At 35.4% G+C, this 25,789-nt stretch overlaps 1 protein-coding gene across 3 annotated transcripts in view; it reads right to left on the bottom strand.

The window, feature by feature from the left end:
* Positions 1-25,789, bottom strand: part of LOC145686146 (ATPase family gene 2 protein homolog A) — a 66,919-nt gene that overhangs the window by 19,917 nt on the left and 21,213 nt on the right. For all 3 annotated transcript variants that reach the window (XM_081759134.1, XM_081759136.1, XM_081759135.1), the window contains exons 3-6: positions 22,822-23,007; positions 19,331-19,888; positions 9,579-9,765; positions 6,336-6,861 (exon numbers count right to left, since the gene is read on the bottom strand). In XM_081759134.1, the coding sequence (XP_081615260.1) occupies positions 6,336-6,861; positions 9,579-9,765; positions 19,331-19,888; positions 22,822-23,007 (1,457 nt within the window). The remainder of the gene's footprint in view (positions 1-6,335; positions 6,862-9,578; positions 9,766-19,330; positions 19,889-22,821; positions 23,008-25,789) is intronic.

The following is a 25,789-nucleotide window of genomic DNA, read 5'->3' as shown; positions in this document are numbered from 1 at the left end:
TTATAATCATTGATATGGAAGTTAAAAAAACGCAACTAGGCATAAGCGAACAGAGGAGATCAAGCAGAGTGTCACACATTACTCTTTAGTTAAAAAGTTGAGTGGATCGATCTTTCGCTAACAAATCAAAGTTGAGTAGATCGATCTTTCGCTAACAAATCTAAACTATACACTTCGATGGATATGAAACAACAGGAATTCACACCATATTTCTGGTAAGTCTTCCATTTAATACAATACACGATTATTCTCATTTTATTTATTTAATTATTTTTTACCATCTTATAGAAATTTCGCTCATAATGTGGATCGATTAGCGAGTGATTTTGAAATGCTATTTGTTTTGATTCAATCTGACTGAGGGAAAGCTAACATTATTTTATAGTTTACTCGAAAACTTTACTTAAAACGAACAAAAGTTGTGGATTGCAGGACAACATGGTATGAGCGAGTTTCACAAAAACAGTGATAAGTATGAATATTTCACTGTGAATTTTGAAGAAAATCCTGCTTAGACACGATGGTTCAACTCTAGTGCAAAGACTTCCATGGTTCTATTCTACCAGAAAAGTGTGTACGGTATAATAATATCTACGTAGGTTTCCTCTACTTTTCTTCCCTTCTTTACATTCTACCACTTCCTTTAAAATTATACAATTGGATTTCTCGTTTGCATTTCTTAACCTGTATAAACTACACTGATCGTAACAATATTAAACGTTAGTAATAATATTCTTTCAAAAATTTCTTGAATAAAACGAGCATATAAGTAAATAGTTTATTTTAATTTTTTTTTTTAAAAAATAATTTTATGTGAAATTTTGCCTCAAATTTATTGTTTTGTAGATTACAGTTGGTGCCTAGATTCCCACTAATAAATCAAGCTCGGTAAGTGTCATAGTAATTCAGTTTCTAGAAGCTTTTTGGAATTAAGCTCGTTAAATTGTAGTACGCTCCCTTTTGGAACGCAGTATTTCAAGTTTAATCTTAGGTTGATATATGTGGCCACATAAATATATTGGTTCTAAATATAGTGTTTCTCGGAGTCTTAAAAATATCGAATTCTGTCGGCGGTCCTAACTTTATATGTTTGTGTTTAGATATGTAGATATGTAGGTTGGATTTTTTTTTTAATAATAATCTGCAAATGCCTTAAAAACTTATTCTAACAACGACGTTCTATTTTTACAGTATGTCTTCTTGAAAGAATATACGGCTCGTGGCCCACTAGGTAGAGCGAGAGCCTGACCGAACGTAAGCAATTAGCACACAGGATCAGAGCGTCAAAGGTGTAAGTAAAGTAAAACTGTAAAAGTAGCCTGTTCAAACGTGTATAGTAAGTGGACTCCTTTTCTTATGGAACATTACATGGTAATGATGCTTACGAGTTTGCTAGTATCATTAGAAATACGTATGACGCTTACGGAACTTTATATGTTATTTGTAACATTTTCACTTTTAAGTAGGTCTATTGTAAACAAACCAACTTTGTACCAGTAGTAAACACTATACATTAGGGATATGACTTTCTAACTTTTTACAAAATTTTAATTTTCCTGATGTTGTATTTAATGAACTTTTGCCTATACGTTAGTTCTCTGGTGTTATTTTCGTTCGGGGTTGGAAAAACGTCCCGCACCTAATCTATTTTCATATGCGAGGTAAGTGAAAAAAACGATATATGATAAGAATTTTTGATTCGCAAAACATGATAATGAAATCAAATCGGGCATCTAGGAAAGGTTTAATAGACATTGGTATAATATAAATTGTGATAACGTAACCTATTTATCGTTTATTTACAATCAAAATGTACAGATCTTTGTCTGCACATCAACCCATCAGGCACGCAGAAATTCAAAGATTCCTATGTAAATAACACATTGTGTTTTGTTGTAAGTTATAAGTAAGCAACATAGATACAAGTTATTTTCCAAATTTTAATTTATACTATGCACATTAAACACTTTTGGAAATCAGTTATATTGGTGTTACGAGCCTAGTAGGTTGATTTGCCGTTGATAAAACTTTAGTATTCTTTGCTTTTATATGTATTTGCAACAGTGCTTCCCTCAATTGTCTTCCTAATTTCTAATTGATCTCTTCTATTTTTAGATTAAAAAATGTCATTCAAAACCAAAAGATAAAAATCAGCAGTTGAATCAGCTGGAAAAAAGTGAACACAACATACCAGCATACCAGAAATGAAAACGAACGTGTGTAAAATGTGTAAAATGTCTACAAACACAGACATAGTTCGTAGATATTTGGGATTGTACGATTAACTGAAAAGGCAGTGGGATAGAATAAAGATAATCTCTTAAGAACTGTGTATACTTTGGGAGAAGCTGAATTTTCTTTAAAATATAGAAAAAGGAGGAATGAGGTACTTGAAAAATCTCTCGCTAGTGTCTTCGATATTACAAAAAAAAAAAGAAAAGAAAAAAAGAAAAGAAAGAAAGAAAGAAAAGAAAAGAAAAAAGAAAGAAAAGAAAACTGGCTTTGCAGTGAAGACAAAGAATTGTATGGAAAACAACTTGAATCTGTTGGCCGAGTCGGATACACAACAGAGAAAGTTGCCTCTATATCAACGATCCATCCTTCAAAAAGGCGAAGTAGCTCAACTGGTCCGTGTACAAGCCAAGTGCAACATGTAAGTATCAGTGATACTCAAGAACGTAAAGTCAGCAGTGACTCTGAATTTTCAGAAGGTCCTCCCCCTATGAAACGTAAGTATCAAGCAAGAAAATCTGCAGCCAAACTCTTGTCGAAACTATATCTGTCTACAAGATAAGCAACGAAAGTTCTTCAGAACTTGGCTGAGGAAGAACTAAATGTACCTACACCTTCACAATCGGGGATTTTGCGTCGAGTGATCAAGGAAGCTGAAACAATGAAGAACCGGCTTAGAGAAATTTTCGGTGAACAGGAATTCTGCTTGCATTTTGATGGGACCAGAATAGGAAGAAAAAAATATCATGTGCAGAATTGTGAAAGAAGTCTTCGCCTTGGAGTTTTGGTTTGTGAAAGCAGATCCGCCGAGAATATCTATATATTACTGCAAGTCTTGTTGGATGAGTATAATGCATGGAGGAATATTAAAATGATTATTTCTGACACCACAGCATTGAATATAGGGCACAAAAGTGGTATTGTTGTTAGATCCCAGAGACATTTTAAACAAATGGGTTCGATGAGCCTCACTTTATAGAATGTCAGCACCATATTCTTGACCTGGTTTGGCGACACTGGATGGATTCAGTATTCCCAATAAAATCACGGTCATCCAGCTTCAACTATCAATTCATTGAAGATGTTTTGGCTGGGTATGAGGACTTACAAGAAAACTATTCTGGCACAGGAAAGGTACCGCCACCTGAAAACCCAGAATGGAGAAATGATTTTCGGTTTCTATTTTAACTTCGTGAAGGATATAATTTCTACCGGAAGGAGAACAGGTGGCCTCAGTTGAACTGGCAGAAGCTTTCTTTCTCAACAATGATAGATGGAAGTCACGTGCAATCTATGCATGATTGCCTTTTTTCTCCTTCCAAAATGAAGAGATCAGCTACAACGTACTTGCGACTTCATCGCAACTAGATGGACAAAGGTATGGTTTTCAATTCAACACTATACAGAGGACATATACAATGAATTGCATGCTGCTATCTCAGACCTAAAGTGTCCTAAAGCTTTAAAGTGTTTTTCTGCTCACTGGGTAAAAGAACGTTCTATGCTGGATGTGCCTGGCTCAAATATGGTGGTGGGGCCGCGGTGGCTCAGTGGTAGAGCGTTCACCTCTGGTGCTTGGGGTCCCGGGTGCGATCCCAGCCCCCGCCAAGTGGACTTTGTGGTGGACAAACACCGTGTGCGTGGGTTTTCTCTGGGTTCTCCCGTTTCCTCCCACTTTCTTCATTCCACCATTTGATTCATTACTCATCATCACCGTCTCCTTTAGCCTAACCGGCATAAGCGTGGGACGTAAAACTCAAAGATTTCATTTCATTTTCAAATATGGTGGCCGAGCGAGCTGTGAAAGTGATGGAAGAGCATCACAACACTTGAAAAAGTGACAAATATCTCAACAGCAAGTTCAATAACAGAAATTCACAAATTTAAAACAATTTTACTAATGTGCTGTATAGAATATTCAGTGCTAAATGCAGACTGTGTAAGTAGGCGAATTTTCTTCTAATGCATCAATGAGGTGCGGGACCTTTTTTCACAATTAAACAAAATCAAAGACATTTTCGAGGTTTGCAGCCAAATGTTCATTGTTTGCCACCCCAGGCTTTTCAATTTGAAAAAAGTCATATACCTACTATACATCTTCATGCATAGTTTTGATGTGCTAAAGTAGTGCACATCAAAATTTTGCCAACCAGAGTTTCCGAGTTGGGTTCAAATATGGCGCAAATGCATTTTATGGTTGTAAATAAAGATTATGTTGAGAAATCTTATATTCTTTAGGAAACCTTACTCTATCATCACGCAAAGTTTGATTTGTGAACACTGGGACAGCCTTTACTAATGTATTCTGAAACTCGAGATTTTATAAACTACTTATGTCTCAAATGCTTTTGTATGCTTTTTAAAGATATTAAAAGTATTTTCAACATTCACTCTGTTCATGGTTTTTGGTTGGTTATGTTTGAGTTATGCGTCCCTTTTAGTAGCAAGGCAATGAGACAAGGATCTACATACACCTTAACGACAGATCCGAACCACATGAGCTCTTACTGAGAAGCGAACCCGGGTCTCCCGTACCGAAGGCGAGTACGCACATTGTTAATGTTTTACGATTATATATGTGTGAATATTTAATGAACGTAGTTACAGTTTGCTATTTTAGTTGGCCACCATCATAGATACTACAATGCAGCATATACTAAATTCAAAAGTCAACTTATTCTAAAGTAAAATGAGATTTCTGAATAAGCTACTGACCTGAATAGTGAGATTTCTGACAGTATTAATAAATTGCTTTTATACAGTACATTTTTCTCTGTTAAGCGTTAATGATCTCTGAGTATCACGAAGACCAGTCATACGAAGTGACATAGAAAACAACACATTTTCATTAATTGGAAGGTAAGTTTTCCTTTCTTTAAGTACCTATACTTATTACGACACAAAAACCTGCATCCACCAATTCCTCAATACGCAAGCATATGATATAAAAAGCTACAATAGTAACTGAAAAACATCTACGAATTCATCGTATTAACATAAGTAATTATCAACCTATTAATGACACTGTCCACTGTGATACACACAAATCGGAACATTACGCGCTTACTTTTCATGCAGTGTATCACGGCTTAACTCCTCAATCCTTACGATTTTACCCGTATTACCCATAGGCTTTTATTTATTTTAGTTTTATATCCCATGCTTATACCCTCCTGACTAAAGGAGCTAATGACAAATGAAGGATGGTAGTGAAGTGAGTTATGAAAGGGCAATATATAACACTCATGTACTAAGCGGAACTCGAAATGCGATAGACAGGTCTTGCGATCATCATCCTAATTTTTTAAACTACCAGACCATGCCAGTCGGTTTATTACACACATGTGGTTATCAGTAACATTTAACTATTGTGAAGTTTACCATTTTGTAAAAATCTGCATTTCTTTTTCAGATTTGGAACAGATATTACCGAACCAAATTCATGAGTAAATGGCATAGGTGTGTGAAGATAAACGGCCATCATATGCAACTGTGAAGCAGTAGAAGAGGTTATTCCAGCGCAAACAAAGAGATCTGCAAGATGTATAATGAAGTATCAATTATCTTCAAAGAGTACTGAAACAAAGCTAGACAATCATCACAAAATAATCACGCGGAGGAAAAGAGAAACACACATGTTCACGTCCTACTTGATAACATAGCCGATCACTTTACCTACTGAATTGTGGAACATTACTGCAGGCAATTATATGGAATTTTGCAGTAAGATTACGCTATTCCCAAGATTAAGCTCTTTTCTCTTTTCGACGGCTGTAAAATCGTTGTAATGATGATTACAGACGTTTAAATTTTTTCCAATGATAAAGTGAACATTTTATGCATAATGACAACTAATAATATCATGAATTACTCGGAAAAGTATGTAGGGACTAACGAATGCGTAAAATTTAAACCTCTTTGCTTCAAACTTAAAAGCACAAATTGTATGAACACAATTCATGCATGAAATGCGATCAAATTAAACAAGTTAACTTTAGCAAGATGAATAATAATAATAATAATAATAATAATAATAATAATAATAATAATAATAATAATAATAATAATAATAATAATAATAATAATGTAATTATCAAACTTACATTTGGAACTTCCACAAGCACCTCTCTCATAGCACTAGGTTTTACTTGAGTTAAAGCCCACCTCAGATCTTCAGCGGTAACTTTTACATTTTTCGCTGCAGTTTCATCACTAGTCTCTCCATTCGTCGCATTCCTTAATGCTTTCAAAGCAGCTTGGGAGCACACGGCAGCAAGATCAGCACCCACATACCCATGAGCAGCATTCGCTATGCTAAGCATATCTGGTCTGTTGATGTTATGAGTGACTTTCCGGAGCAGTTTTTGTAAAATATCGTGGCGTTGCTTCGGACTAGGTACAAGAATTTCAACTTCTTTGTCAAATCTGCCTGGTCGTCGAAGTGCCGAATCTATTAGATCAGGCTTATTCGTCGCAGCCAGGATAACCACTGGACTTTCATTGTCCAAATGCAGACTATCCATTAACGTTGAAAGCGTTGCCACTACTCTCTTCTCTTGATCAGTTTGTGAAGTACTTCGCTTAGGACATAAGCTGTCGATTTCGTCAATAAATATTATGCTAGGTGCTCTGAAAGAAAGCAATTGACTATGAGACGTATAGTTAACTATGTTCAGTTTCTTATTCAGAACAAAACAAAATACTAATAAACTTTGCTAACGCATCCAACTTGAAAAGCTATATTATTATTATTATTATTATTATTATTATTATTATTATTATTATTATTATTAATAATAATAATAATAATAATAATAATAATAATAATAATAATAATAATAATAATAATAATAATAATAATAATAATAATAATAATAATAAACTCTACAAACGCACGTTACTCTTCTCAACAGTGTTACAGATTTAAGTAGTTACCATTAATAATCCAATTTTCGCTGCCTTTACTGACAGCATTGTCAAGAGTCAGGTAACAACTACGTACACTAACAAAATTTATAAGTATCTTGGGGCATATATTTTTCTTTCTTTCTTTCTTTTTTTTTCTTTTTTTTTTCCACTGTAAATATGCTTATTTGCGCAAAACGTAAAATTATAAAACGATCTTTTTCGTCTACAGAACGACAGGCATGGAGGGCATTTTCATTTGAAGAAAGGAATCAAACTCCGACACAAGCACTCTAAACAGAAGTTGAGATAACGTAACGTCATTGTTGCTTTGGCCTTCGTCATCAACTACAAAAAAGCAGCATAATGATTTGAGGATTTTTGCACTTGAAGACCTTGACAACGCTGCTATTGAAAGTAGTGAAAATTCGACGAATAATGATTGTTGCATGAGCTCCTAACACATTAAGCAAGAGCAAGGCTGATACAGAATGCATGACGGGAAATGGGATAATTTAGAAACTTCACAAAAGAATAATTAAGTGGAATTGGAAAATTGTTATTAGCCGTCAAGCCATGTACAGACTTTGCCATTACTGACAAACATTATTAAACAGATAATCTGTATCTTGTATGAATGATACCGTAGATCTTTTTTCAAAATTCGACGCTGTGATGCTTTGGACAAGTGTAGTGTTTTTGAATGACGACGAGTTGATCTTTTAGAATTTTGTTGCAAAGTCTGGAGTACAAGATCGATATTTTATGGTGTATGCACTGTTCTAGTCCTCAAAGATCCGCTCGTTGCCACGCAAGAGCACTGTACATATCCGAAGCTTTATAGCTATGTCGCTAACTGAACCTCCACCAATCACGTAGCGCTACTACTAAAACAGGGAACAGGGCGCCTGTCGTTGTCTGCTGATGACTATGTCCTTGAAAGCATTCGGCTGTTGCAATGTCTAGTAAACAGCGCCATACACTCAATACTTTCCCAGCTGTTAACTGACTGGGGAACGAGTGTGCGATAAATTGCAACACAGTATTAGTTCCACATGTTTTCAAGTCAGTGCAGGCAAGCAAATGGGTGGGACCAAGTCGGAAGTAAGAGCGGCTGGACAATAGTGCGTCAAAAAAAGACCCAATATCATCCGTACAAGATACAGAATATACAACAGTCACAGCCTGTCTGTGTTTGTCATCAATGGTAATGTCTATACATATCGTGGAGCCAATAAAAAATTTCCAGTTCCACCTATTTGTGAAGGTTCAAAATTCTCTCATTTCCCGTGATGCACCTTGTACCTTTTGAATTAATTTACTAATAAGCTGCATTATTGTCGCATGCCTATCTCTTACCTATTGAAATGCTAGTTAAAATGTCGAACTTGAACATTACAATTTACTTCAACTATGTGATGTAATATATGGTGTAAATCATACGTAATAAATAATGGAAAAAGAGTGTAAAATGTATCTATCACGTTTACCGGTACAGATTATACTTCATCACGAAATTTGTAATGTCTTTAGCTGATCACACTAACACGTCGATACAAGTTCCAGTTCTAACATTTTAAATTATTACTTCGTTTTTCCTTTCTGGATTTTAACAGACGGAACAATGGAACATGGACAATCTCAATCAATCTCTCTCTCAACACGCACACTATACATATATATGATTCTAGAGTAACACGCACGTAAGATTACGTAATAACCTTGAAAATATGATGCTTCTAGTGAAAAATCAATGCATTACTTGTCGAATTTATGCACTTGAAACTAAGTTTGAAGTTCAAGTTCTTAAAGGAGCAGATATCCGGAAACACCTTCACTAATTAGTGTTCTAGAGTACTCTTCGAGGGAAAAAAAAAAATCACATGTTAATTTTATCCATAAGCATCATTAGTTTCCTCAGGCTAGTTGTAAGTTATAAAAGATTAACATGAAACAGGAGCAACTGTTCCAGATAATTTTTATCCACTTGTTTCAGTTAAGAAAGACTAACTGATTCATATTTTATTTTTAGAGCTCCTCCGTGGCTAAGCGGTTAGCATATGCGCCTTTGGCGTGGGAGACCCGGGTTCGATTCCCGGCGGGAGCTCATGTGGTTTGGATTCCACGTTAATCAGTAGGTCCACGTCTCATATAGCCTCGCTGTTGAAAGGGACGCTAAACTAAAATCAACTCAACTCATATTTTATTTTAATGTAAGTTAAGAAAGACTATATAATGATATTAACAGAAATATTATCATAGAAAAGAGCTGTTTTATTAACTAAAGAATATATGTGTAGTTACTCAATACAAAGATATATATATCAAAAAGAATAAAAGTTACTCTAAATTTTATACAAACTCATCAGAATGACATTACAAGAAAACATTTTTAATACCATATAGAAATGTTCTACCTTACACCGTATTACATAACGTACCTTTGTAAGGCCCTTTGGAAATGTTCTTTTAATCTAGATTCTGTTTCTCCAAAATATTTACTGTACAATTCTGGTCCCTGAATCGTATAAAAATTAACTGGAAACTCTTTTCCTAATGCTCTGACGAGCATCGTCTTTCCAGTTCCAGATGGTCCATACAACAATATACCTCGAGTACATTTTAATCCTATTGAAAATAAGATTTACATTTATTAGTAACTACATAAGGTAACATTTAATGCAAACGAAATTTCAATTTGCACATGAAAATTAAAATACAAGGTACTATTGAGATACAGAAATTATAGTAATTAACGATTAATGTTTATCTTATATATATACATGGATGAAAGTTCTTCGGAATAGTATACTAATCTTGTTTATTACATATTGATACACTTTTGTTGATAAAAAAAAAAGTTATAATTGTTTATGATAGAGCGTTAATATTTGGAGATATAGTTTCATACCATAAATTGATTAAGCGGTGTGACGTTGGAGTGAGAGAATTCATAAAATGGTATAAATGAAAGGTTTATGTAGAAGAGTACAATGGTTAATAATTATGTTATTAGAGAAGGTTGAGTGAGAGCCAACTGGTTATATGTAAACTGTAGATGATATGAAGGTGTTGTTTAGTAATGGTACAATCTGCGGCAAAAAACCTGCAACATGAGCATATAAGTTTATTGTGAAATGACGAAGTCTTTTACTCCAAAATAAGTGTGCACGAGAGGAGGCCGAGATTTATCCTGGCGTGATTCGTTCCACTTAGACGTTATGTTCATTCCCTGTGCTGTTAGGCGTAGTTTCACAATAAACTTACATCCTCATGTTGCAGGTTTTTTGCCGCGGATTGTACAGAAGCAGACACCATGTATAGGTAGCGTCCACGGAATAATGGAAAATAAAATGAATCAATAAAGAAAAGTACATATTGGTGATTATTCCAAAGCTACATGAGTAGAAGTATTAGAAATATGGAAGATAAATGACTGTATCTACAGCCAGCCAGACAGACTGGTAAAAGTTCCTTTGTATCCAGTCCAAGCTCTTTTATCTTTGCGAATTCTATCGAAGAATTTGAAGCCTAAAATATAGACAACATTAATTACGCATGTTGTTCTATATGGTTGCGAAACATGTCGCTTACTCTGAGGGAAGAACGCAGACTGAAAATATTTGAAAATAAAATCCTAAGGTAAATATTCGGACCCAGAAGGGACAGGAATGTGGAATGGTGGAAACTTCATAACGATAATTGCATAATCAAGGTTCCCATTCAAATTGAGGAATGAAATTTATGGTTTTTCAATGGTTTTCACGGTTCAAAATTTTAAAATTTCACGACCGGCGAGGGTTGAGGGTGTTCTCCAAGGCGCTTTTTTTTTTTTTTTTTTTTTTTTTTTTTTTTTTTTTTTTTTTAAGTCTTTTCCTTTTTATCATGAGTATCCTGTTCTGTTGTGTCTGACCTTGTAGATGCGTGAATATTATCAAATGGCACTGAAAATCAACCAGTTTTGGGAGGATTACGTTATGGTTCTTTTCCATGCTTAGTTTTCGTATGTACGTGTACGAATTGTGAAACAGTGTCGGGAGAATGGGTTAACACTCGGGGTGACGACTGCGAAAGTTATTGTGGCCCGTTACACACAATAGGCTCCCCTTGTGGAACATTCACCCAAGAAAACAACCAGAAGGTCTGCAAGCAAAGTGAAATCTATAGTGCTAAGGAGGATCCGTCTATTGGCGTGCCAAGAAAATTCCCCGATTCAACGTGATTTGGGGCACGTGTGTGCGGAAGACCTGTGTACACCATCTGCTACCGCGTCACATTGCCGAACGTAAGACGACTGCAGGAAACTGTATGAAAAGTACTTGGCGGGTTCCAAATGGAAGACAGTTGTCCCAATGGATGAATTATGTCCATCTCACTGCTGGTGGTTACATTTGGGCGATCACATACCGTGACATTGACGGGAAGGAGCGCAGCAACTTTGTTCTTCAGTGCAGAGATTTCCCCCTTGCCTTTATGATCGTTACAGGATTCAGATATGAGGGTAATTTGATGACACGCAACGTAGACAAAAACGTAAAGGTGAATGCAAGATATTTCCAAGAATCCATTCTGACACCTACCTATCGGAGAGACATACCACAATTGTATGGAATGGACGCGAATCAGGTGAAGATCCATATGGACAAGGCTTCGAGTCTTACCGCCAGAATATCACTGCGTGTTTTTTTATCAAGAAATGGCAGAGGAATTAGGAATTCGCGCCATTCCGTTTGAAGACATACCTGTGAAAAGTCCAAAAGATTTTTGCGCATTTGGACTGTTGAAATGATTTCTTCAACATCGCCGCCCGCGCACCCTAGATGATCTACGGAAAGCTCGCCAGAGCTTGCTGTAACGGAAACTGCGATACCATGTGACAGTACACAATGGGGAGTCCAAAAGAACATGAACAGTGGTGGCAGCGCGGTATCTATTAAGGTGAGTACCCGTCAAATATGGCCAGATATAAAATGAACAGCCTTCTGTCACGTCACGTCTATTTGGCTAAGTTCGCTTGCTTGCGGCCGAGAAATCTCAGCTTATCTGTTTATAGCTCACGCGAACGAAGCGTCAGTCCTTATAAAATACAATACGAAAAGATACTTATTTTCTTGATTTTTTTTATTATTTTAAAAAACAATCCAGTTTTTAAGGTATAGACACGAAATTCATTTTTTTTTTTTTCTTATGCACGGATTCACGGGTTTTACGGTCGAGTAGGGACTCTGATAATTTATACCGTTTACCTAATACTGTTAAGCCACAAAATCTACAAAGCTTAAGTTTACTAGGTCATTTAACCAGAATGGAAGAAGGAAGAAACCCTTTCAAAATTTTAATTGGAAACCTAATTGGAAAAGGACCATTAGGAAGACCTAGTCGCAAATACGAAAACAATATTACGATGAATCTCGCAGAAACAGAAATACGAAGTAAAAAGTGGGTTCAGTTGGCTAAGGACAGAAGTCAATCGAAATCTTTCGTGAATGCGGTATTAATCCTCTTGGATCCATAGGTCATAGAGCTAGTTAGTTATAGCTTAATAACTTAGTAAACTACCTCCAACTGCGCAGTTGGAAGAATCAGTAAGCGTGGCCTACCACTTCCAATCTTTTCCTTCAATTTCTCTAATACAATACGAGCACAATTACCATTCGAAGGACTTGTGCGTTTAACAGACGTTTCGAGTTCCTTTTCGATAAAAGTTGAGTATGTTTGCGCTTCCGATTTTTCATTTAGAATAGTACTTGAATATTTGATTTTCAGTATGTTATACGCTGAAATATCTTAAAGGCCATGCATACAATAAAATACGTAATTTTAAAAGTAAAGTAACATTATAAATAACAATAAGAAAAAGTTACTTGTTTTGTAACATATCCCAGGCTTTCCAATGCTAATGAAAATATATATATATAGAAAATCACGACAAAAAACATAGGAAGTTTCATGAAGCTGTGAAAAAGCAACATTTCAATTACTTCCTGGAACGTTTTGAAGGATCATTTGTGCATTTGGAACATTTTGAAAGAACAAAGAACGAAGAAACTCATATCACAACACTTCTACCTATTGGAAGAAATATTTCAATTATTCAATAGGTAGAAATAATAATAGTAATAATAATTCAAAAATGCCTTCCTGGAACAACTATCTGAAATGTAAAAAAAAGTAAACATTCTGCAACTGGCGATTTTAAAGTAAGATTTGACTATGTGTAGCATATTCTACAATTATTTGCCTACAGTTAGTGCAAAAAGCATTGATACACCTTTACAATTCTTTAAAATCCCTACTCCATAGAACTTTTTAATGAATATGTCGAAACAAGTTTATTTTTTGTTCAATTTTGTAGGCGTATGAATACTTTTTGCGCTAACTGTATATTGTTTGGTGTAATTATCTTTAGACAATAAGCAGGAAAGGACGTGACACACAAGAGTCTCTATTCAACCATTATACTGTGGAGACAAAAGGCCTTCCAACCACCTACACCTTATTTCCTTATGTTATTTTTAAAAGTGGAAGTAGCAATGATACAAAAAATATAGGAGGTTTCGTTAAAATGTAGGAAATATAGGAGTTTATAGGAAAAACGCAAATATATAGGAAAAATAGGAAATATAGGAGCATTGGAAAGCCTGATATCCTGTCAATATGAAATTTAGAGTATGTGGGAAACTTTTTGGCTGTTAAACATACACACATACAGAGTCTGTCCTGAAAGCAAGGAGACTAAATATAAAAATCACACTTTATTACAGAATCTCTCAACGCACCAACTATCATTGAAAATAAGAAGTCTTGGTTGTCTTTTTCTGGACTATCGTTCAGCACTTTCGTCGCGGCCCTTTGGACGTCTTTCACAGTGTCCTGTCGGTGTTCTTTCAACGTGGTTTTCATGAATAAGTCACATGGAGAGGTAGAGACCGTATGGTGGCTGGGGAAGAGCGGTTAAGCCTTTTCCGGTCGCAAACTCCCTGGCAACGAGCGACACATTTGCAAATGTTCAATTACAGATTTATGAACTTGCAGTTTTAGAGTCCCGAACTCTTTTGCATTCATACGGACACTTAAACGCCGATCAGTGTTCAATAAAGCACGTACACAATTAACATAACATCCGTAGCCGTCGTCGACGGGGGTCTAAACCGCTTCTCGTCCTGAACATCTTTTCAGCTGGGCATCTGCAGCATCTTCTCTCTAAAGGCTTTGTACCATTTGAGCGATCTGCAAAATGCATCAAGTCGTACGCTGTCTTGACCATGTCGAACGTCTCGGTGGGGGAATTCCTCAGTTTAACGGAAAACTTCACCGCGTAGCTCAGCTTTAATGATCGCTCCATTGTTGCCGTTAACACAGCGACAAAACAGGGCTTCACTCTCGAGCCTGTCCACTCGCTTTGACTGTTCGAAGCCAACTGAGGTCTGTCGCGTCTGTGAAGCTGAAAGTTCCCTGACTTTCTCCCGCCAGCAGTATTTCGATCAAGCGCACGTACGCGTAACGTCACGACTTGTTTCCTTACTTTCAGAACAGACCTTGTGTGTATATATAAAGCGTGTGAAATAGAAGGCCTAGATTTTGTTTTAAAAGAAACTAGAGATCGCTACTCATCCTGGTTGTCGAGTTATAGGTTTTTAATTACGTATTATGTTCGGAAAATCCATTGATTGATTGCCACGGCGAAAAATGTGTAACCTGTCCTTGAAGTCACAAAAGGATAAAGCTAATGGGCTTTAAAATTTTATGAAATCACAGTTATATGAAGCATGAAATACACATTTTATGACGTAAGATCAAAGTTCAGGAACTGAGAATTAACCTTACAATTCTTCATTTAAAAAGAAAGAAAACATTGAACTTGAAATTGCGGAAGTTACGCCGTTTAATATTATTATCACACAGTCTACAAAGTATTGAGTCTTTTGTGCATGAAACAACATTAGTGTCTCACAATACAGAGTATATGAGTCGCAGCAAGTCAGGTCAATCAGTATTCTGACAGCTGAAGCTACTAAGTGTACAAAAAGTGTAGAAATCTTAATAATCAGACGTAAGGTACTGCGCCGTGAAGATAAGTGAATCTTCGCAAAACTGCGCTACATTTTACGATTTTATGTCGATAAAGACGCAAATACCGCGCAGATCCATGGCGAACTTTTTGTTGTTTATGGGCAAGCTATGTTATCGAAAGCAACAGCCAAAAGATGGTTGTTGCTTTCGTTGTGGAAATGTCGATGTCCAAGATGCTCCTCACGGTGGACGATCAATCACACCAAATGTGGATGGAATTCTGGCAAAAGTCGAGCAAGGCCGGCATGTAAAAAGTCATAACAGAGCCAACGACCTATACATCAATCACCAAACACTGTTAAACTATTTGGAAAAAGCTGGCTACAAAAAACTCGACGTTGAGGTACCACATGGTCTGACTAAAAAACATTTACTCGCTCGAATTTCTAGCGTTGATCAAAAATGAACACCCTACAACAAAAATGTGCGAAAACGATCATGGTCAAAGGGAGAAGAAGTTCCACAGTTTGTTGGAAAGCCCACACTGATACCAAAGGAAGATTACGTTGCGCGTTTGTTCAAATTGGAAGAATATCCTGCATCACGAGCTGTTCACGCCAGACTGAATGATGAACTCAAGACTGTATTGTCGATGTATCTAGCACGTCGAAAGAAACGGCCAAATCTTGTCAACAGAAAGGATGTTACATGCCACGCTGACAACGCCAGACCACATACATTTTAATTACCCGTCAGAAATTCAGAGAACTTGGAAGGTTTTAATGTATCCACCGTAAAGCTCGGACATGGCACCATTAGTATATCATTTGTCTGGATATCTTCAGAACTCCTTGATGGCGTTAAGTTGGATTCAAGAGAGGCTTGTGAAAAACACGAGTCAGAATTTTTTGACAGGATCCCACAGAAGTTCTACACCGACGAGATTATGGTGTGGGCGGAAAAATGGTAAATAATCAAACAAAATGGTGCATAGGTGGTTCATAATATTATTTTCAAATCACAATAAATGTATTCTCAATTTCGGCATTCAAAGCCTCAATACTTTCTAGAGAACTTGATATTATCAACTGTTGTTGAACATGTATTTTATAGGAGTATAGAAATTACATTACAACTTTTTTTTTTAATCCACACTGTAAATTTTCAACTTTACAACAATGAGCAAAAAAGGGCTTTTCTCATAATAAATGTATTGTTTAGCCGCCTGTCGATTGGTCTTACACATATTTTTATTCTGACTACCCGTGTCTATATTGTTAACTTTGTTCTGTGTAGTGAAAAGATGAACAGCATGTGTTCATTTGTTAAGAAGAAAACCTAGCGTAAATTTATCGGTTCTTCCACTGAATGCTGCGTCATAATCTCGTTCCTGCAGTTTACAATTGATTAGCTTGTTTCTAATATAGTTTATAATTGCTTCTAAGAACAACAGTAGGTGGTCGTATCAGAGGACATGCTCATGAAACTGTTTGTAGAATGCAACAGGCCGTAGCCAGAACATTAAGACAGGGGGGCTAACTTGAGTTCACCTTACATTCATATACACACACCAACAAACAACTGAAAGTTTCGAGGGAGCTCAAGTGGTCGAAGAGGGTCCTCAACCCCCTTGCCACATCGTGGCTGCGGGTTGGAGTGCATATGCACCTTCAAAAATTAAGTGTTTAAAATTCTTGCTTCAATCTTGCATCGTCCTATATGCATTTTGCAGTAAACAGCAGTGGAGTACGCAAAGCCTCCTTGAACAAGATATTATGAAAGAAATAAAAATTACCGTATTGAGATATACAAAAATTCTGAAATAGCCCAATGGGTCATTGGTAATGCACGTGGAATCCCTGGTTGGATCCTAGCTCCAGCCAAGTAGGGTTTGTGGTGGACGAATATATGAATATGTTTTCTTGAGGTTCTCTGGTTTCTTTCTAGTTTTGTTATTTCACCATCATAATCCGTATTATTATCACTGTCTTCCTTAGCCAAGGTGCATAATTGTGAGACATTAAACTAAACAAACAAAAAAATAAAATAAAACAAAATAAAATAAATAAAATGATATGCTTCTCTTGCCTGCATCCCCTAACACTACTAGTGAACAGCATTGTATGCATGGGTTTTCTCAGGGTTTAGCCTTCCCTCCGATCGCACTTTATGTATAAAATAGTTTTAGTTAAGAATCCTATACTGTCCAAAGAAATTTAGGGGGATAAAAGCTTGTATTGATACCAGCCAAGTTAACATGACGCAAACCAGCGCGCACAACTCTTCTTATATTCCTTACGAACTTATTAAGAAAAAGTGTTTATATGTAAGAAGATTTTCATCATTTAGCTGTGTTTTTTTCAAGAGTATAAAAGATGACGTGCAATGAATAAAAATCGCATGGGACATGGGTAATGGTCTCACAATTACTCTTATAATAAGATAAACTAAAAATATCCATCAAATGTTTTTTAAGACGCAGCACAGTTCTACAGCATACGCAAACGAGCTATTAAATACACGTTTACTTTCTATCACAAGATCTCACTATAATGCGGAACCATATTCGGAAAGGCCAATATAGCATTTATTATTATTATTATTATTATTATTATTATTATTATTATTATTATTATTATTATTATTATGAAGAGATAAAAATAATAACTTATTAATATGTTCCAATGGTAGAGCATTGCACGCATTACTGTAGTTAGATTACCCTTAAAATGTAGGTCCATGTCTCATATAGCCTCGGTGCTGAAACGGATGCAAAAGTTTAATAAATACACAAACAACGGGAGTTTTCTTTAAAAGTTTTGGAAAAGTGAAGTCAAAATTACGAATAATTTACGAGACAAAGTCATAATTGTATTTTGTAAGAAAATCTAGAATTTTAATATCTCATTTCAATCAATGTTCTGTCTTCAAGCAAACAGGAATTGGGAAGGATCTGAAACACAAGTAGCAAGTTTCTATCATTTGTATGCCTATGCATCCGTCTGTCTCTTCCACCATAATTCTTGTTAATTATATTCGATTTAGTAACAATTGATATATACCTTCCTCCAATCTTCTAACATAACCATATTATTTGATGTTGCGAAAATTCATCAAGAATAAGTGAGTAAAAGGGAATAAAATCCACTTCATGCTGCAAGTTTTCACATATAGAAAACTATTTTATCGTAGAAACTACTAAAAAATTATTTGAATTCAATAAAATGTAGTGCATATTTTCTTTAGAATATTCCACTCATTCCAAATAGTTGCGGAACACCACACGAGATAAAAGTTTTTCGTTACACTTTCTTATACGTCTATGTGGGATGGAACAAGCTTCCTCAGGCACAGTAGTAGGATGCGATCCAAAAGTATTAATTCTTTTTAAGAAAATAAAACACAAATTAATGTGTGTTTGAGTTTAGATTCTACAGTGGTATGACATGATATACCTACTACATCGTTGATAGTATTGTTAGAACAAGCACTGTGGTACCCTGAAATACATCATGGAGGGGGTAAGTAATTGCCATGTCGTACAAGCATACACATGGACTCAACATAGTATGGGAACATTCCTTTTCGTACACAACCGAATTCAAAAGAAAAACATTACATCAAAATTATGGCAAAAATGACAACAGGTTGCTGGATGGGTAAGGCAATACCGTAACAGACATATCTAGTACGCAAAGTAGTCCAAACAAAGACATCGTATGCAGGTACAAAAGGAAATATGTAAAAGCGCCCGAATTTACGCCACTTTGTTATTCACACATTCGACTAATATTTAATACTATTTAATATTTAATAGGCACAGCTTTTGAGTTTAATAACTGCCATACATCGTCGCTACATGCAACTGACAAGCGTAGTTCACGTGGCAGAGCTGATCTTGGCCCATTCTTCCGTCACTACTTGTTTTAACTCTCCTTTCGAAGAAGTATTTGTACGGTGGATGCTAAGCTTAATATAAAACCGCATAGGAGACTGGAGAGAATTGTTTGGAACATTCCTAATTTGCCATTCAATATTTATATCTGAATACAATGGACCTGATGCACCTACTGAACACGGGCGCAGAATAAGTGGTCGAAATCGTACAAAAAAATTCTTACAAACGCAATCAACGAAGTATTTTTCACTTACATTTTTAATAATACGAAAATCAACTTACCCGGAACTGGACACTCCTTTTTAAGTCCTAGTGAGATAAGCTCTTTTAAGTGATTCACAGTTTCATCAAGTCCTCCCACATCAAGGAGTGTTTCTGACATTTCTTCTTCCGTTGAATCTACATTCCTGTGGATCACAAATTTCGTATTACAGTTCACCGTGAAGAAGAACCTTGAATCTTCAACATTCTCAAAATCATCACTCAGATGACTAGAACGCTGCTTATCGTTCGTAGCTCGCTTACTCAGTAACAAACTATTGAAGTCGTGCACAATCTCGTCTACAGGGTCTACATCAGGTGAAGTGCCCTTGACTCTTGGTATGATTTGTTTAACATTAAATAACAGCCTTTGACCATAATACTTAATACACAACCTATCACTAATGCTCAGCACTTTTCCTCGATATTTATGTTGTAAAAGCTGTACGATATCTTCGGTAGTGTCCATGTCAGTCCAAACTTCGGGCAGGATTATCACATCTGAAGCAGGATATGGAACTTTCATTAAAGCTCTAACTGTTACCTGTTCGCCAACTTGACAACCAACATTTTGGATACCTAGGAAAGGAATAGAACCCAAAATTTAAATAATCATATTTACTTTTTTATGTTCTAATGTTTATTTATTTAATTTAATAATACGTTTAGTCTGCTATAGCTTTTTAGTTTTAGGAAAATGTGAAATTACAATATTCAATTAAGAAAAAGAGAGAGAGAGAGAGACAACAGCTACAAAATAATAATAATAATAATAATAATAATAATAATAATAATAATAATAATAATAATAATAATAATAATAATAATAATAATAATAATAATGTGGCAAATTACGGTACATTTTTACAAATAATTGGAAAGGGTTAAAAGCACTTTCTGACTTTCAAAAAGTGCCAAAAATTTCAGTTTATTCCCTTATAATGATTCACACAGCTATTCTCACAACTTGTTTGAGTCTTCATAAATAAAGCAAATATAATAACAGATACGAATTAAAAAAAAAATCTACCTATCGCTTTCGAAATGCTATTAAATAAACAGACAGTTAGAAATTTGGAGGTGTAACTTATCATTTCAACTGTCAGGCTCCAAAATTTCTGCTTCCATCACTTGAAAATTCTTGAAAGCAACTCTTAATTTATTTAGTAGTATTTAATACACATTTGTCAGGTCGAAAGTTTCTACGTCACTTGAAAAATCTTGGAAGTAACTTAATTTATTAGTTACATACATTTTATACATATTGAACTTCTTATTTCCGCAGCTATGATAGACTACTACTGCGATTAAAACAAAAATTCTTGAAGAAAGAAAGATAAGTAGCATAACAAACTCTTACAAGGTACATTCGCGAAGTGTTCCCTCGGGATTCGTGTAAAATTGATTCAAAAGCAAAGTTCTACGCGATCAAATGTCTATTGTACTAATTGTAGCAGCCCATACCAATTACATATTTATGGTCTATCATATATCCGGAACTCAATCATACACTAATATAACGCTCGGACGCAAAATTGCATTTAGGTTTTATATATATTGTATATATATATATATATATCTGGACATGAATATGGGAATATGCAAAACAAATTGGATCAAGTACTGCTTCTCTGGCACATGTTACCCACCCCGGCCGCCATTTTGGATCCTCCACATTGAATTCAACTTTCGGGTTTTCAAATGGGAATAGGTGCATGTAATAAATCAAATTCATGAACAATTTTCTCGGAAATTCATTGGTGTATTGAGTTTTACCATAGCTTGTACTGTTTACTAGACATCGCATGTCAAATGTCACGCACTTCATGAATATTGAACCAAACAGATTATCCAGGGACCCGTGTGTATATGTAATCTTTTACGTGATTTATCGTTGACGAAATATTTATTGATTCCTATATTAACAAGCATTTTTGCAGAATACTGTTACCTTGGATTTTAGGCGGTAGAACTCTGAAAGACATCATTTATATATCGTTCCCGTCGACATAACAAATATCACAAGTTTTCTTTTGATTCACCCGTTAAAATCTGTACTGTACTTATTTGAACATTTTTACCTCTAATTCACTTACTTTAGTCTATAACACTTCTGTGAAACATAAATGAGATGTTACATTATCGCAGCTGCTACTAAAATCTCTTAAAATATTTATGTATTACGCTGATTTCAGTGCGATTTTCTTTTTCTTTGGAAAACAGGAAAACGTGGTTGTTCTAAAAACGTGTTAAAAAGTGAAAAATCTGGTTAATACAACTGACACTACGTTAAGGTATCATTCAGGATTTCCACTCAAACTAACTAATAGAACTCACGGATTTTTTATGGTTTTCACGGTCGAAAAGTTTACCAAAATAACATTTAGTGACCGCAAAACGACAACAAATACCGCCTGATGTGGGATCAAAGCGTGGGCGGGACTCAAGACGCGGCACGGTGACTGGTACCTTGTAGTGCAATAATTAAACTTGCCCTCCTTCAGTCTTACAATGTCAACTGTACATATAAGAAACGGTAAAAACACTAATTAGAATTGTTTACATTTTCAAGGTTTGATAATGAAATCCACAGCCTATTCAAGGTTTTTTCATGGCATCTGAAATCCATGGCTTATTTCACCGTTAGGTAGATGCTAATAATAATAATAATAATAATAATAATAATAATAATAATAATAATAATAATAATAATAATAATAACTACGATGACTGTTTTTTTAAAACTCCGTTAAGTCGTCGATAAGAACCATGTAAGATGATGAAACGGAGATAAGACAAAGCTATTCCATTCTACGTTACCCATCTCCAATACTGATAGATAGACTTTGTCATTCAATTATTGTGAGGAGGCGAGCATGAAAACATATCAAAAGCAATCGAAGTGCCCGCCAAATGTGAACTACGTCACGTAATTCGATTTCAATAGCTGGCTGCTGAGTTCCCTGAAATTCAAATATTAGACAATTCAGAAATCATACTCTACTCTTTTCAGAAATCATTAATCACATGGTTCGTGCATTCATCAAGGTCGTCTGAAGGTTTCCACCCTTGGCTTCCCTCATGTACGTCGGTAACTCTTCCTTTAAACTCTTTGCAGCATTCGATTACAGTCATCACTTACAAAGTTTGCGCCGTTCTTCTTGCTATTATATGAGGAACTATGGCTATATTATGCCCTTCCGCCTGACGAAATCGAACTATCACGTAGTTCACACTTGGTGGGCCGTCGATTGCAGTCTATATGTTTTCACACTCGCTACTCCAGAATGATTGAATGGTAGAGTCCGTCTGTCGGTGTGGAGATGGACGACGTCCATCTTGTCCGCGTTTCGTCACTTAACATGGTGGTTCTTTGGTGGTTTTACGATCGTTAAAAATAAAATCGTATACAAATACGAATACTATCTAGCTGTCAAACTGATTCTCCAATTGGAATGTAAAAAGTAAATTATTTTATCATGCTACTCTGTGTGATACGCTTTCAAACCAACCTTCTTTAGTCATGAAGACTGATGTAAGAGAACCTTCATTAGTTGGCCACGCTATCCTTGCAACTTTTCTTCCTTTACATGTAAGAACAGCAGGATCTCCAATGGGAAGTCCACATAGTTGCATTGTTGACTGGGGCATCAGTAACAGATCCGCATGCTCTGATTCAGGAAGATACTGCAATGATTCTGCAAGGAAAGTAAATTTGCATTAAGTTAAAATTCCTATTCATATTTTTAGTTTTACATTTAAATCTTAAAATTTTATGCGTTTCTATTTTCTGAAGTAATAATACTAGTAAAACAAATACAAACATTTTAATGTAGCAGATAAATGAGTCAACAATTGTTACTTATGATATGTGGAAAAAATAATCGATTTTCTTACATACAAAATCCTCTACTGTTGCAAATTAAATTATTACAAACAGTGAGGAGAAAATGCACGACTAGACCGAAATTCGAACAAGGATCTCCAACTTACCGTACCACTGCGTTAACCACTACACTACCCAGTCTACTTCCTCAACAGTCATACATAATTAAATTCGCTTTTATTGAGGATTTACTATGATATAAAATCGGTTGCTTCCCCATTTATATGCAATATAAATTCAACCGTCAGAGACGCTCTGTAACGTAGACGCAGTTGTTGTCCGAGTACAATAGAAGCTGTGATGCAGTCCATGTTTTTTGAGTAGTTAAGCACTGAGCAAAGAGTGATAGAATGTATGACTTCAGGAACGCATCGGCACGGTAAGATGAAGACGCGGGTTTGAATCGTGGTCCAGTCATGTATTTTTTCACATTTTGTATATCATATGGGTCAATAATTGTTTTATTTAAAATAACTCCTTTACTCCCTTACGTACTAGCAAAGCTACTAGAGATGAGATTTTTCCGCAGGCCACTATAGATGATTCATTTTTCTATCCAGTATGACATCAGATTTTTCATTCGACTCTAGTTTGAACGTGTATGATAACGAGTGACCTGACATCTTCGTATGACATGGGACATTTGATTCAGCTTTTCTAAAATAAAATCATAAAATTCATCGTATTTTCCATCCACTTTCTAAGGTAAAACAAATGAAAACACTTTGCGTGATTGTTGGTGTGGAAGTTCCCGCTTTCTTCAACTGATGGGAGGAAAGATTTGTTGTGCCATTTTTGATATTTAAGTATGGTATGTGCAAAAGAAGCCGCGAAAACATTAATTGAAAATTACAGGCAATACCCATACATATAAAACTCAAGATTGAAGTTACATTTTAATAAATTTTAACGAAAAGACGCAATAGTAAACATCGTTTAACTCCAGTCTGTTCGGCCAAACTAATTAAGCAAGAAAACTTGTATTTAAATAGGAAATATTTTGATTGGAATAGCACAAACTAGAGGCCTGTTCGTGCACTAAAATCAGAAACATTGTATTGCCTATATGCCTGCTGTTGCAGTTTACACCTGAGTATTTGTTTTGGAAGAAATATATTCGTGTAGTCATTTCTAGAAACATTTGTTGGTGCAAGTTTACTTAGATAGGATTTTTTCCGCATATTTTCCTTCGTGAGATTTAAAAGCAGCGCAATTGCACTGATATTTATGTATTGCGCGAGACGTCGCAAAAACATCTTTTTTACATCTCTTGTGATTACAACAACTAAAGTGTGCTATATGAATTGCAAATTCATCCTGTTCAATGGATATAAGCACCTACGTTCTAATTTATTTGTTTGTTGGGAGTTGTGTGTCCTTCTTCAAACCATAATGCGTTGTATTTTCTCCGCTCTTCTATCTCACGGTGTATAGTCATTTCTCAAAGTTGGATCAATGTTTCATATAGAGATGTCACATATGTCACCTTTTTCAGAGAGAAAAAAAATCATCTTACGATTTTTAGAGAGAAAGAAATTAAAAAAAAAAAAAAAAAAAAAACCGGAAGATAGGCCTATTTGACATTATTGACTTACATGTAACAAACATATTTCGGAGAAAAAAACTCCCAGTGGGCATTCTGTGGCTTGGATTTCAGTCTCATATACTTCAAACCATAGGTTCACGTCTTATATACTCAGATGCTGAAAGAGACGCTACTCTCAAATTCAACCAACCAAGTATACAAATCTATGTTGCTTTTAACAGTATTGTAGCTGTTAACAGTCCCACTTTTTTTTTATACGTTCAAGAATCCTTTCAGGATATATCGAAATTCACAAGCGCTTGAAGTTGTTCTTTTAATATTTCGCAGTAGCTTCTGTTTCTGACATTAGTATATTATGGTAGATCGAGAGAGTGTTAACAAACGAATGGTAAGATAAAAACCAAATTATTCTTAATCGTAAGATTGAGGTGCCGACTAGATAGGAGGTAAAAGCAAAATATATTGTATTTTCTCGATGAACACTAAGTTACACTGTTGGGTTGCGTTCTTAATAGTATGTGAGAAATCACTTCCTGTAGCTTAAAAGAAGTATAAAACATATTTAAAAGGTTTAATCACTGCGAAATTAAAATATCGTTTATTTTACGTAATTATGTGATATGTTCAAATAGATAAAAGATAATCGAAATGTGGAACAAGAGCGCTCTAAACAATATTATTTTGCATGAGGTACTGTTATCACGAGTCACCTAGTAGCTTTCTGTCTGCAGCCATTTAGAAACGTGAAAATATATGCCGATTTTCTAAATGACTGCAAATCGAAAGCAGGTAAGTGAGTCGTGATAACAATATCTCATATAAAATAATATTGTCTAGCGAGCTCTTGTTCCACTTTTCGATTATGTTTGTCTATTTGAAGATATCACACAATTACTGTAAAATTAGCGGTACTTTAATTTTGCTGTGATGAAGCCTCTTAAAATGTTCAGCTGTTTTTCTTTTATCTGAAAACTCGGAAGAAATAGTTTTACGGAGAAAATGAAAGCGTGTAACGTGCCACAAAAATGTAAAACTTACAGGAAAAACT

Source organism: Thermobia domestica, chromosome 5 (genome assembly GCF_964235325.1).
Source record: "Thermobia domestica chromosome 5, izTheDome1.hap1.1, whole genome shotgun sequence".
NCBI classification, from domain to species: Eukaryota; Metazoa; Arthropoda; class Insecta; order Zygentoma; family Lepismatidae; genus Thermobia; species Thermobia domestica.
This window is presented reverse-complemented; position numbering and strand designations above follow the sequence as displayed.